At 41.7% G+C, this 13,450-nt stretch overlaps 1 protein-coding gene across 6 annotated transcripts in view; it reads left to right on the top strand.

The window, feature by feature from the left end:
- The window catches only part of lrba (LPS responsive beige-like anchor protein), a 237,930-nt gene that overhangs the window by 105,902 nt on the left and 118,578 nt on the right, over positions 1-13,450 (top strand). For all 6 annotated transcript variants that reach the window (XM_050044707.1, XM_050044706.1, XM_050044705.1 and 3 more), the window contains exons 34-35: positions 1,622-1,686; positions 5,189-5,297. In XM_050044707.1, the coding sequence (XP_049900664.1) occupies positions 1,622-1,686; positions 5,189-5,297 (174 nt within the window). The remainder of the gene's footprint in view (positions 1-1,621; positions 1,687-5,188; positions 5,298-13,450) is intronic.

Genomic DNA, 13,450 nt, shown 5'->3' with positions numbered 1-13,450 from the left:
GCCCTGTGAGGTTCAGACAGGCCCCATGACCTTGTTGCTTTATTATTCTTTTGACGGTTGTGTTGAAGGTGTTGAAATATTGAACAGAACATGAGAGACGATGACCGCTGAGTTTCCCTTCTCTCGTTGTCCCTTCAGAACTGAGGATTTAAAGTTGCACACGGCTGTGGTTGGATTGTTTAGACTGACACCTTGAACCATAACGTTAGTCAAAGAGGAGGAAATTTGTGTATTTACTTGTGATAAATGCACTCTCAACACAGCTCTTTCACTCCTTTCCACTAGTTTGCGAGCTGATGATGAAGCCCGTGCGGACCAAAGCAGTCAGTGTGCTTTTTTAGAAGATGTTTGATATTGGGGGCCGACAGAAGCAGGAAAGCTTATAGATTAAATGGAAACCACTGAGTCACTGGGATGTACCCAAGAATAACTTTCTACTGGTTTCATTATAAATTAGATTTAGAAAATAATTTTGCTAGAGCTAAAAGAATATGTCGATTGATGCCTTTAAAAATTGATTCATGGTTAAACAAACATTACCTTGTTGTAGTTCTCAAATGTGAGAGTTTCCGTAAATCATTGTAAACTGAATATCTTTGAGTTTTGGACTCTTGGTCGAACAAAGCAGACAATTTGAAGGCACCACCCTGGAATTTATGAAATTTTAATGAATAGTTTTTCACAGTTTTCCAACATTTTGCACACCAAATGATTGATAATTGGACAATAAAACTGACAAATTAATCGACAGTAAAAATAATTTCAAGTGATCATTTAGCTCGAACTGTGGGAAAACTAGTGGACTCCTACATTGTTAAACTGGGGTTATTTTTAAGTAGCTTTTAGACTAGAGACATTTTCTCATATTCACTCTTGGCAGTGTCCTGAGAATTAGGTACCGACATCGTCCAGAGTGTTTTTCACACATGTAGCACAGAACAGGAGTTTATCTGCATCAGACATATTCTCTGGAAACTTGGAAACACTCCGTTTGGGCAAGGGGTGGCAACTAGGTAGAACGTGCAGGAGGCAGGACATGATGTAGATCACCCTGCAGTCACGTAGTTGGTTCGTAAATTGTCTCTTGCTGTTCCTTGAATGTATCTAATGATTTTGGCTTTGGCTCCCCTGACAGTAGAATCTCGTTGTCTCTCTAGTTAGACATTTTTGTTGCCGTCTTCTTGTAAATTACCCTTCTTTTTCACCTTTGGATGGTGGTTTCTTCTGGTTTTGCGTGAGCCTCATGGAAATATCATCGACACGCCCAATCACTGTGAACAACAGACAACTACCTGCTACCTGCATTTATGTTCTCCCAAACAGCTCCTCTGGTTAACGTCTAGATAATTTAATGTTTTCTGCGCGTGTGTAAAAGGGGCTTAGGCTATCCTCACAAAGCCACTCCTGTCACGTTTCAGTTGTTTTCTTAAGGTATTGATCTCAGAAGGTGATGAGGAGTGTAGTCATTCTACCTTAATGTAATCATCTGCATCCAAATTTCTTTCCCAACTTATGATTCTTTGTGATCAGAGATTCTTGGGACTATGTGTAAAATGTACTTTCTATAACTAGGTGAAGTTACTTCAGTGCTGTCTTTGATATTGTGTGTGTTCGCTTGCAGGAATGGCAGAACTCCATCCAGAAGAATGCAGGTCTCGCCTTTATCGAGTTGGTCAACGAAGGCAGGTAGGTAACTCTGACATGCTAAGTGCTGTCCTCTCTCCTTGCAGCAGCACTTCTTCATCATCTTTCCAACCTCTGACCCATCAGCTGCTTTCCAATTTCACCATTCCTGGATCACATCCCCTCGGGCCCCTCAAGACCCCCAAGGCCTTGTGATGGGGTGGCTATTCAAGATCCTGGACAACAATCAATGTTTGGGGGGGGGGGGGGGGTTAGAGGAGCTTGGGTGAGTGAGGATGAAGGATCCTTGAGTTCAAGGCTCTATTCAATATGTGCTCATCCCAGAGGGATTTGGAAAAAGGAGAGGGGTTAGGTAAAAGGTGACAGGGGCTCTGATCGCTGGTTCCTCTGTGACATTTGGGAAATCGCTCTTGATTTCCTGCTGTCAGTTTATGCCTTTCCGGTTGAGCCTTTATCAGCCTGTAATCATCTCCTCTGTTTCCTGCTGTCTTTTGTTTTTTTTTGTCTGTCTTTCAATTATCCCGACATATGGGCCTCTCTCTCTTGTCCTAATAAGACTTTCTCATTCCCACTTCAGTTCTTCTTAGTCTTAGAACTCATCCGTTTCAGATTTAAAGAGCCACACTTTCCATTATTGACCCTCAGCTTTTAGAATTGGCACAGGCTAATCCGCAGTAATGCTAATGAGACTGCCAATGTACTGTAGTCCTATGAGTTATTTGTGGACAGCGGGATTTAACACACACTTACACAACCATAACTCAAGTCAGGATTACTAGTGAAAGTGCACACATGTGTATGCAAATGTGTGTTTGGGCTGTTTCTTAGTGGGAATTTAACAGTCATTTAAACCATGTTACTTACCAATCCACTACCATTATTTTAATTTAATTATACTTTTATTTATTTGGTAAAATATAGATTTTACACTATATAACTGCAGTCCACCCTGATAGGTGTGTGTGTCATTCACTTTTTTTTTTTTTTTTCAAGTATCAAGTAATCAAGTTCCACAATATTTTTGACCAAATACCTTGATATTGATTTTGCAGTGATATTGCAGGGTTGACTATCAGTGCTTTCACAAAATATTTACGCAATATTAATGTGGATGTATTTGGGTGGGTAAAGGCAAAACATAGAACAGCTATAACCATCTGGTAAATTCAGAAAATTACATCACTTAACTGCAATGCAGCCTTTAAAACCATTAAAAGAACACACATACAATATTACGATGTCCAAAATCAGATATTCAAAGATATCTGAATCACAGTGTCGATATTGTATCAATATATTGCCAATCCCTAGTGGAGAGGTAAGTCCCAGACTGATATCAGCTCAAAGATATACGAAGCAGGATGCAGTGTATGGACAGAAGAGTCCCTTTAAATTATCACTTATGACCCACTCTCAGTGTGTTGTGGTATATTTTTCTGCAGACACTACCCTCTGCCTGTATCTTCTCATTTTCTGTGTTGGGGACATTTGTGGTCGTGTACCCCCACAGCTCTCAGGTGCGGTTGGGCTTTATAAAAAGGTAGCAGCTAGGTGCCAGCAGTTATCAAGGAGACACAGCGCAAAAACCCTGCAACCAAATGCCAGACAAGAATCTGTGGTTGACTTTAGTTTTACTTTCGCTGGCGAACGTGTTTACAGACAATAAAAGCTCATTTATGCTCAATATTAGATGCACTATACGGACATGGTTGGAGTCTTCTGTCCGTACTCTGCGTTAATTTTGTCCATATTTGTTCATGTTATCTGAAAGCTTTCTGAAATGAATGAAACGGAACAGTGCCATCAGAGATCACAGGGGGCAGTGTAGCATAGTTCAAGCAAGATTGTTGGACTGTAAATTCGTACGATCGTAGGACACGACGAAGACATTTAAAAAATGGCAGAAAGAACAAATCTGTAACATAGTGAAAAGAATTCTCCATCCACGTCAGAATTTATTTAATGGCTTCAAAGACCATAGCTTTCTACAGTGCTGCCCCCTTTAAGAGATACATTATTATGACCTCCTCCATCGTAGTCTCATTTGTGGTTGTGTAGAACTTTAGACTCTGCCTCTAGTGCCATCTATTAGCTATATCTATGTCAAAATAAATGAGGCATGGAAGCATTTACAGTGTTTGAAATGGACATATCTATTTTCATTTGCAAAGGGAGTATGAGTGAACCATTACTGACAATCCTAGTGTACCTTTAATGAAACAGGATATCTGCAGGTCTTGGAAGGTCATAAAAACTCTGGAATAATGTTTCCTCAAAAAAGAACTTTGAAGGTATTAAAAAGTCTTAAATTTCATAAACAGTGATCTTAATTTTCAATTATTTGGGGGGAGTTTCATTGAGCACCATCAGACCTAGAGCAAGAACTCTCACTGCTGCTACAGTAGCTAGGAAGCTCATAATCTCCTATGGGGAAGTGAAAAAATATTCCTCTAGATTTTGTCACTTGTCTAGATCCAGGTCACATTCATTAATTAATTATATCATTAGGGAAGTACAGAATACTAATTTATATAAAAATCTTAAGCCACTTCTCCCCTTCTGTTTTTTTCTTTATACTTAAACCAGTATGACGTTAAACTGGTATTAAATGGTACTGTATGTGGCAGTAAAGGGATTTTAAAAGTATGAACTTTAAATTGATGAACCCTGTAGAAATGTTATATTATATTGCCCATTACTAAATATCTTACTGTTTTATTTCCATGGCCTCCTATGAGGTGTCTGTTTTGTCCATGTGTACAGTCTTAAGCACAGAGCACCATAAAGAAGGGCAGTGGCTGGGTTATTGATGGCGGGGCCTCGACAGGGCCATAGAGGCTGCAGAGGCCCCAGCACCTCCGCTCCCCTGCTGCCCTGTGCTGAAACAGCAGGCTTAGGTTACAGTCATCCCCTGGCCCCGAAACCCCCACCCCACAGTCAGTCCCAGCCTGCTACCCCCCCCCCCCGCCCCATCCCTCCTCTCTGGCCCGTGGTCTGTTATTGTTCCACTTTGCACAGTCCTGACCTTTAGGGCTGTAGAGAGGTTTCTTCGACCTGCACACACACAAACACACGCGCACACACACACAACATGCATGTTTCATCAACACTGATAAGAAGAGGGAGGTAGACTACATATGTTGCAACATGGGCACAGATCCACCCTCTTGTCAGATGCATATCATTAACAAATCAATTAGCACCTGCACCCCCCAGTTAAAGGGTCTATCTGGTTCAGTTTGGTTTCCAAATTAGATTTTCTGCTTATTTTGCACGGTGCTTTTTCAGCATTTTATGCGTATTACATGGCTGTTCCTTCTCCAGGTTACCAGATACCACACTGTTAGACAGATGTTTTAAATACTCTGGAGCTCAAGATTTTATATGATATTGCTAAGCATCTGTCTACATTTCTCCCTCTATGACTGAAGTAAAGTGACATACATATACCTAAAAAAAAAAAAATCATGATAATTGTAATGTAATGTAATTGTACATTTCTGCAATATTCCAGTGGGCTAATGTCCATCTCCCCTCTCCTCAGGCTGCTGAGTCACACCATGAAGGACCACCTGGTTCGTGTGGCTAATGAAGCTGAATTTATCCTCAGCCGACAGAGGGCCGAAGACATCCATAAACATGCAGAGTTTGAGGTAAGATGCTGCACAGATCTGGCAACCCATGCGCAGACACACATATATGAGAACAAAACGACCATTAACATAATGTCCTATTATGTAAGTAAACTAAATTGTCTCAAGATGTAGGAAAACATTAAAGTCTGTCCAAAATATATGGATTTTACAGGTGTGGGATTGCAGCTGGCTGTAGCAAATTTGGGATAACAACAGCAGAAACAACATTCTGCAACTTTACAGCTGAAATCTGTTACTTTTCAAACTACGACAAAGTAGTAGAGGTATAACAGTAGATACGCATTGAAGCTACAGTTGGTAACAGTATTACATGAGACAGTCTGTAAAACAAAAAAGAATCATGTCCCTCCTCTTCTCCAACTGCCTCTAATGGCAGTGGCTACAGTGCAGCTCACCGACAGCAATCAATCAGCCGACGAGTCTCTAACGCAGCTTATAATCATGTCTTGTGAACTTCGGTCAAATTGTCAAACTAAGCAGCGTTGATCAAATATGACTCGAGATACTGTAACTGCATTGCCTATTTCTCGCCTCACATGTTTTCAGAAACATATTTTAGTGTACTGTTTAGCGATAAAACGAGACAGTTGGGCAGGCTGGGTGGGCAGTGCTTGGCAATCCAGTCGACGGTATCCAACATGGCGGCCAGGTCACAAATGTTCTCATTTTACAGCTAAACAGTACACTAAAATATATTTTCGAAACCATGTGAGGTAAGAAATATGCGATGCAGTAAAAGAATCTTGAGTCATATTTTATCAGCACTGCCTACTTTGACAGTTTAACTGCATGTCACAAGCTTGACATGGATGACAACCATGTCAGGAACTCCCTGCCTCCTATTGGTTGTTTTTCTTCACATGTGGCAAGGTCATTAGAAGCAATTTAGAGGAAGAGGGCATAGGAGTATCTGTGTGATGCTGTGTTGATATAGTAATGGTTTCAGCAAATATGACAAAGACCTGTTTTTAATAACTTCTGAAGTTATTTTTTACTGTATGTCCTTATTGGTGGAGTGTGATCTGCAGACCAGGTAATGAGATGACATTAAAAATGATTTACTGAAGTGAGTAAGTAGAGGCTTGTGTGACCTGACAAATCTCATCAGCATTTCTCAAAAGTTTAAAACGTGTTCTGCCACACTTTACCGTACAGATGGATATACACATATATTAACAAAAACTATGACAGATTTCAACTTAAATTGTGGCCTTGGACGAATGAAGGAAGATCAAGCTAGTGACGGATTCCAGTAAAGACTTTTTTCTTTACCAAGAAAAATGTTAACCAAGCACAATCTGTCATAACACATTTTCTCCTTGAGATCCACAGGAACTTCAGGCCTGCTAAACTCGGACAATAAAGTCCATTTGTAGCTTTAGGCCGATTGCACTCCTTTGATAGAAATGTTGAATAGTTTGATATTGCTATGCTTTGTCAGTGAGTATATTCAGTGAAAATAAGGTATGGGTAACAGTCAGTGAGAGCGCAGAGGAGCTGATCCAATGACTACTCAAAACTTGTCCATCAAGTTTTAAGATCTGTCACAGCAAACCTAGAGGGTAAATGTTTGCTTTTCAAACATAACTCTATGCTAATCGTGAACACACACAAAAAAGACACACACAGACTTGCATACACACTGACTGAAGTAGTTAGAGGCTGGAGATCATGCTTGGCACATATCACTAACCAAACATTGTGTAGTGTTAATTTATCCCTGTGCCTCTCCGTCTAACTGCAGCCGTTCCCCCTGAAACATAATTTCTCCCCCTCCTCTTCCTAACAGTTCTCAGCACAAATGTTGCCATTCACGTTTAGCTCCCGGGCCAACTCTATCCTGACCCATGGGCACCCTTCGTTGCCCCTTTCCCAGTCCAACTCTCCAACGCTTCCCCCACCCTCTGCTTTCTAGATCTCACCAAAATCATTTCCTGTCCTGCTGAGATCCTGTCCATTATACTCCCGCTGGGGGTGTATTTTGCCAGTGACAGGAATATGGCATCCTCCCCTCTCTCCCATCCCTCCCTCCCTCATTTCTCAGGAACCTGCCAGCACTAAAAGCTGCAGACAGACCTGAGAGGTGCTGGCCTGAAGGGCCGACTGTGTGTAAACCCACCGCCTCAGCCCTCAGCCCCCACTTTGCAGTGAAATGTGGTGCTTTTTTTAAGGTTCAGTGAAGGGTCTCTCTGACATTCGGGTAAAGTAAAATCCCTCAAGAGTGTTGAAAGTCAATCAGAGTGGTGGGGGCACGACTCTTGCGCATCAAAGTTTTGTCTGTGATTGCTATGTTTTGCTCTCTTTCTAGAATAGGCTGCTTTTTGTGTAATTGTCATCCTGTTCTTGTGAACTTCCACTCTGCTCCAAGTGTCAGTCATTTGCACACAGTATTATCTGACATGATCTGACCTTATCATTATCAACACAGAGTGGGGGAGCATACTTTAATTCTATGAAGTTGATGTAGCAGATTTTTTTTCCCATATGAAAAGGTTGAAGTGTTTGTGCTCTTGCAAAAGTGCTTGTACAGAATGCAAGGTTAGGCAATTGTCTTCATCTGACATGAGAGCAGCACAAGTAAAAATGGCTCAGAGTATTTTGCCTGACTGGCAGGCAGACAGACTTGGCAGCCGGTCTGCACACGACAGCCCCAAATGATCCCTGCTCTGCCTCGGCCTCTCGCTGTGGCCTCAGGCCACACGCTTCTCAGTTTCTCAGACTCCCAGGCATTAGTCCCTGGCTCTTAACCTGGCATATCGTAGTTTGGCATTGCACATAACAACCTGACTGTCCTAAGCTCGCCAAATGGAATTGATTGTTTTGCTTTTTTTGTTGTTGTTACAAGTCCTGTTTATGTAATAGCCAAGCCGCAACCTCTGGGGCTGAAAAATGAAGCCAACGAGAAAGTGCCAAAAACTGCAGTTCTTTGAACGGCCACTTGAGGCTGGCTACAGAAGCCAGTTGATCCCCACAGACCCCCATGTTAAAATGCTCAACTTCATGGCAGAAATAACCATGTTTACAGCCTGGTATAAAAACAGTTTTGGTTTCTAATTTCAACATACATGACAACTGTACCGGTGGTAAATTTTTATATAGCTCACTCAGTCATAATCAAGGGCGGGGCCACTTTGAGTGACTGGCTGTCTGCAAGGCGTCACTAGAGTCTAGGAGTCAGATCCATCCCTTGCTCTTCCATAACTCCACCCTTCTGTCCAGATATGGTTGCGTATGGCTCCAAAAATCCAATATGGCGTTGGCTGAAATGTCAAACTCGAGGCTTCAAAACCATTGGGTGACATCACTTGGGCTATGTCCATTATTTTTACAGTCTATGGTAATAGCATATGTCTTCTAGCTGACACTTTTGTACAAAGGTTACTAAACAAAACCTTCATACCATTAATGTGTGTGTTTTATGTGAAGATACCAGGGTTTGAGCAAAGTAATAAGCTATTTAGCTGAGAGAATTCAAGTCCTATTTTTCCATAAGCCTTTAGTGTACTTTAGTGTACATCTGATAACCAGTGTGCATGAAGACATTAAATGAATAGTCTTTGATGCATGTTTGATAAGAGAATGCAGTTGATAGGTAACCATGGTTGAGGCATCTGCTGTTTTGTTATTTAGCAGTTAATTGTTCTTCTCTGCAAGCTCTCCTTATCCACCCTGCATATTTGGAATATATATAAGAAACTGTGGGCCTATATTAGTGCAATACCATGTGCAGTGTAACAGGGTCACAGTTTGTTACATTTCCAAATGAAGCAGCACTATCAGTTGTATCAACTGTCACTCAATTGACTGCAAAAACACAACTAATGGAAAGCTATAACTTTCGTTTCGCTGCATTTTGGTCTTGTCATTGGAAACTTACTCTACCTTTGCAATCTCCCAGCCGTCCTTAATCAGATACCCAGCATTGCTCGTCCCAAACTATGTTTCACAATTGAATTCCCCACTTAAATGCAGTTGCTCCTCTGTGACCTCTGAGAAGAAGTGAAGCCCTGATAAGTCTTGCTCTGATATTGCTGTATTGATTTTTGCCTCCATACAAGCTCTGCTTGAGCCTGCTAGAGCCAACGGTTTCATTTTGCACTGCCACAATAAAAATAACAGGCCAATGAAACATCCCCCCTGAGGGTGGGGGTTGGAGGGTTTTGAAATAATTTTCAGCTATGTCCCAGTTTTTTAAAGCTTTGTTCCTCTGTATTGTGTCGCGGTGACACTGTAGGTTGGTGATTGTTTTGTGGGGAATAAAACTCGACTCATTTTGGGTGTCATTGTGTTACACTGGGAGTGAGAAGGTTTCGAAATCCTGCAGCATTAATTGCCAAAACATAATCTGTATCCTTCCTTACAATGCTGTTCGGTATTTAAGAGCTTGCTTTAGTTTAGTAGCAGCAGCAGCAGCAGCAGCAAGTGCCAACCAAGGCACCAGAAAGGAAAATAATTCAATACATAAAAACAAATTTATGTTTGCTCCTTGTCAGAGTTCATATCCTTGAGAAGGCAGTGATAGAGGATTTAGATACCCGTTTGCCTCAGAGACATAACATATGCTTTCTCCCTCTGTGTCTTTCTCACTCACACTCTCACAGGCTCTCTGTGGGACAGAATTGAGTTATCTTTGGCCCTGAGAGTAAGTTATTACAGTGGGCTTGGGGTGAAACAGATGAAGATAACTAGGGGGAAATCCAATTACCTTTTAGGGTTCTCTATCTAAAAGGATCCTTAATGTGAAGGAGATCTGCAGATCGGATGCTGCTGCCCAGCACAGCAAATGATAGACTCTGATATCTTCCAGAGGAGCAGGAAGGAGAGGGGAGCCCGAGAGATAGAAAGGAGGGGAGAGAAATCGAACTCCTTCTTTTTATGGGGCTGTTCATTAGGGATGAAATGTGGTGGGCTCAGGGGCACAAGGGCAGATAAGAAGGTCCAGATAGGGAAGAGTGAGCAAGACCCGAGTCATTTCTATTCTTTCTTACCCTTCCGTTCAGCTCAATTTTTTATATACCCCCTTGATTCATCTTCTGCTGTTATATGGAGTAATTGAATTGACTGTCTGAGAGATCCTGTGAAAGCCAGACGATAGCGGCTAATTAGTGCTCGGCGTCATTGTCTTCCCTCTGCTGAGCTTGTAAAACGATCTGGTGCTTTTCCCCCACGTTAATGACATTAACATTGAGCTGATGCTCATTATGTTGCATTATCATAGCGGCGGTCTCTGGAAACTTGTGCACCAGAGAGAGAGCTTGGACGAGGATGTACTGTAATAGCTTGGAGCTGACCTGATTTAAAGGGACAGTTACATATTTTTCCTCTTACTTGTAGCGCTATTTATCAGTCTAGATTGCTTTGATTGTTGGAGATATCGGCTGTAGAGATGTCCTCCCTCTCTTGAATATAATGGAACTAGATGTCACTCAGCTTGTGGTGCCCAAAGCGCCAAAAAATACATTTGAAAAACTCAACACTAATGTCTCTTTCCAGGAATCATGACCTGGTTACTCAAAATAATCCACAGACCTTGTTGTGAGCAGTTCATGTAGGAACTATTTTCTTTCTACCGAACTACACTCGCCAAAGGTATAACCTTGCAGAAGGAAGCATCAACTCATGGACAAGATGCTTGTGCTCCTGCCAGTGTGAGATGTAAACTTTAATGGCCTCCTTTTCGGCTCAAGTGTAACGTTAGCTAGCTCGGTGCTAGATGAGCTAGCAGTACATGCATGCTTACTTCTGTGTGGTTATACGATTGGTGGGTGCAGTTTGGTAGAAAGAACATTGCCCCTACAAGGTCACAACAGGGTCTGGGGATTATCTTGAGTAACCGGCTCGTAATTACTGGAAGGAGACATTGCTGTTAACTTTTAGCAAATGTAAATTTTTCGGCACTTTGAGCACCACAAGCCGAGTGGCTTTTAGTTATATTAGAGAGAAGGCAGATATCTCTAAGGCCGATATATCCAACAATCGTCAACTTACACAAAAAAAAATTTGGACTGATAAATGGCACTACAGGTAAGAGATATATTTTTGATTTTAATATATCTCAATTTATGTATCACCAGCACACAGACCAGTTGATTCCACAAAAACTTCTTCAAGAGAACTTTTCTTTTGTTGTTGAAACAGAAGCAATCTGCTGCTCAGAGTTCAAACACACACTGGAAGAGCGAGGGAACCACAACTCCCAAAGGCTATTTACACCACATCATTCGCCGCACTCGGACTGATAGCTGCCACCAACTGTGGCTTGCTGTCATGTAGTTGTCCCAACTGTAATGTAGAATGTCAGCAGGGCTGGATGCCCGGGCTCCTCATTATGGGCAAAACTGCTGTCAAGAGAATAAGAGGAAAAAAAATAGGAACATGTCTTTATTTGTGATAGCAATGTGGCGCAACCATCGGGAAAGGGGTGAAATTTCATGTAGTGGCGAGACAAAAACTCCTGAAGACCAGACAGCAGTCGAGCAGCAGCATAAAGCTAACTTTATTGTCAAAATGTATAGCAAGTTGGCATCTTTCAGCAAAGCTGTCTGCCCCTTCTTGGTAGATGCTTATTTTTTACTGTACAACATGGACTGTTTTAGACGTCAGTAGGTAGAATGGGAGAAGTGGGTTACAGGAGATGGTTGGGGAACAGTTGTCTCAGTGCTACTGACTTGTCCGCGTAATGAAGTCCCCTGGTACCTCCTCTGCAGCTCTCATCATTATGTGTGACCAGCTAACGCACCGAAATATGACTTTATTCCACAGTCTCCTTTGACACAGTCTCTTTATTCTCTTTTTTTCCTATGAGCAGCGAAAGGTGAGCTCACAATTGTGAATAAAAGTCTCCATGTTACAATGGTTTTTGTAGCTAACACAGAGCAGAGCTGTAGCAGCATGTGGCTTTTTACACATTTTAATCATAGGAAAAAATTAAAGGGGACCTATAATGCTCATTTTCAGGATCATACTTGTATTCTGGGTTTTTACTACAATATGTTTACATTATTTTAAGTGCAAAAAATGCATAATTTTTCTCATGCTGCCTGTGCTGGAACACCTGTATTCAACCTTTGTCTGAGACACTCAGTTTTAGTGCCTTTTTGTTACTTTGCATGGCAGTTGGATTTGGTGATATCACGAGATCACGCAAATATCCATCTTGTCAGGCTTCCAGTAATGCATGGGCAGTGGTTCAGACCAATCAGGAGCCACTGGCTGCTACGGGCGTAGTTTAGGTGTGTGTGTGACGACACAGAGAGGCCGGGAATGACTGGCCAGGAATGACTGTAACAAAGTGTGGTAGCACTTTCTAATGTGGAAAATCACTAATAAAAGCTAGCCGGACATGTTCCAGCAGGAATATGATTTTAAATCAGGGAGAAATTAACAACATCGGCAACCAAGATCACATTTACCTGATGTTAGCATGTAGCTACATGTAGCAGTGTATGTAATGTAAACACCTGCATTAGTGTGCCTGGAGCAGATGGCCATATAAAGAATTCCATCATGATTTGACATCAGCTTGAAGCCAAAGTAGAAAAAAAGACACTGGAAACAGTATTCAGAACGGTTTGAAGCTTAAGGATTATTTTTTACAAACCTTTATTTTATTATTTGAAACTTTGGACAAGTTTAATTTGAACATCCAACATTGTAACACTATACATATAAGACAAATAAAAAGAAAAGAAAAGCATAAAAGGTCCCCTTTTAGTCTGTTTGCAGCTTAAGTTTTCTATTGTTGATAGAAATTTGTTTTCAAACTCAGCCAGAGCTCAGTGCCACTACCCCGTATTTGTGATTTCAAGCAACGACCAATTCAAAGGAGGTGTATTTTTCATCTGGTCGTGTCCTTTCTTCATTTGACTATTTTTCACCTCTCGACGACAGTTTAACACGTATGATTTTTCATGTGGCATGACCTTGAAGCTGAGCCGGAGTCATCGTGAAAAGATGGCAGCAAATGCAGACTGATGTGGCTAGAGGAGGGCGCGGTTTTTGCAGAGACGAGAGGTTTCTGGGTAGAAGAGATGAAGAGGCTGCCAGCTGAGCATGGTGACCAGTCCATTAAAGATCAGCCACAGACAGTGTGAGGGGAGGAGCAGGGGGGGGGGGGGGGGGGGGGAGGAGGGGAGAGATACTTTGATAAG

The sequence above is a fragment of the Epinephelus moara genome, chromosome 5 (genome assembly GCF_006386435.1).
Source record: "Epinephelus moara isolate mb chromosome 5, YSFRI_EMoa_1.0, whole genome shotgun sequence".
Taxonomy (NCBI): Eukaryota; Metazoa; Chordata; class Actinopteri; order Perciformes; family Serranidae; genus Epinephelus; species Epinephelus moara.
Note: the sequence above shows the minus strand (reverse complement) of the source record. Positions and strands in the feature narration are given on the sequence as shown.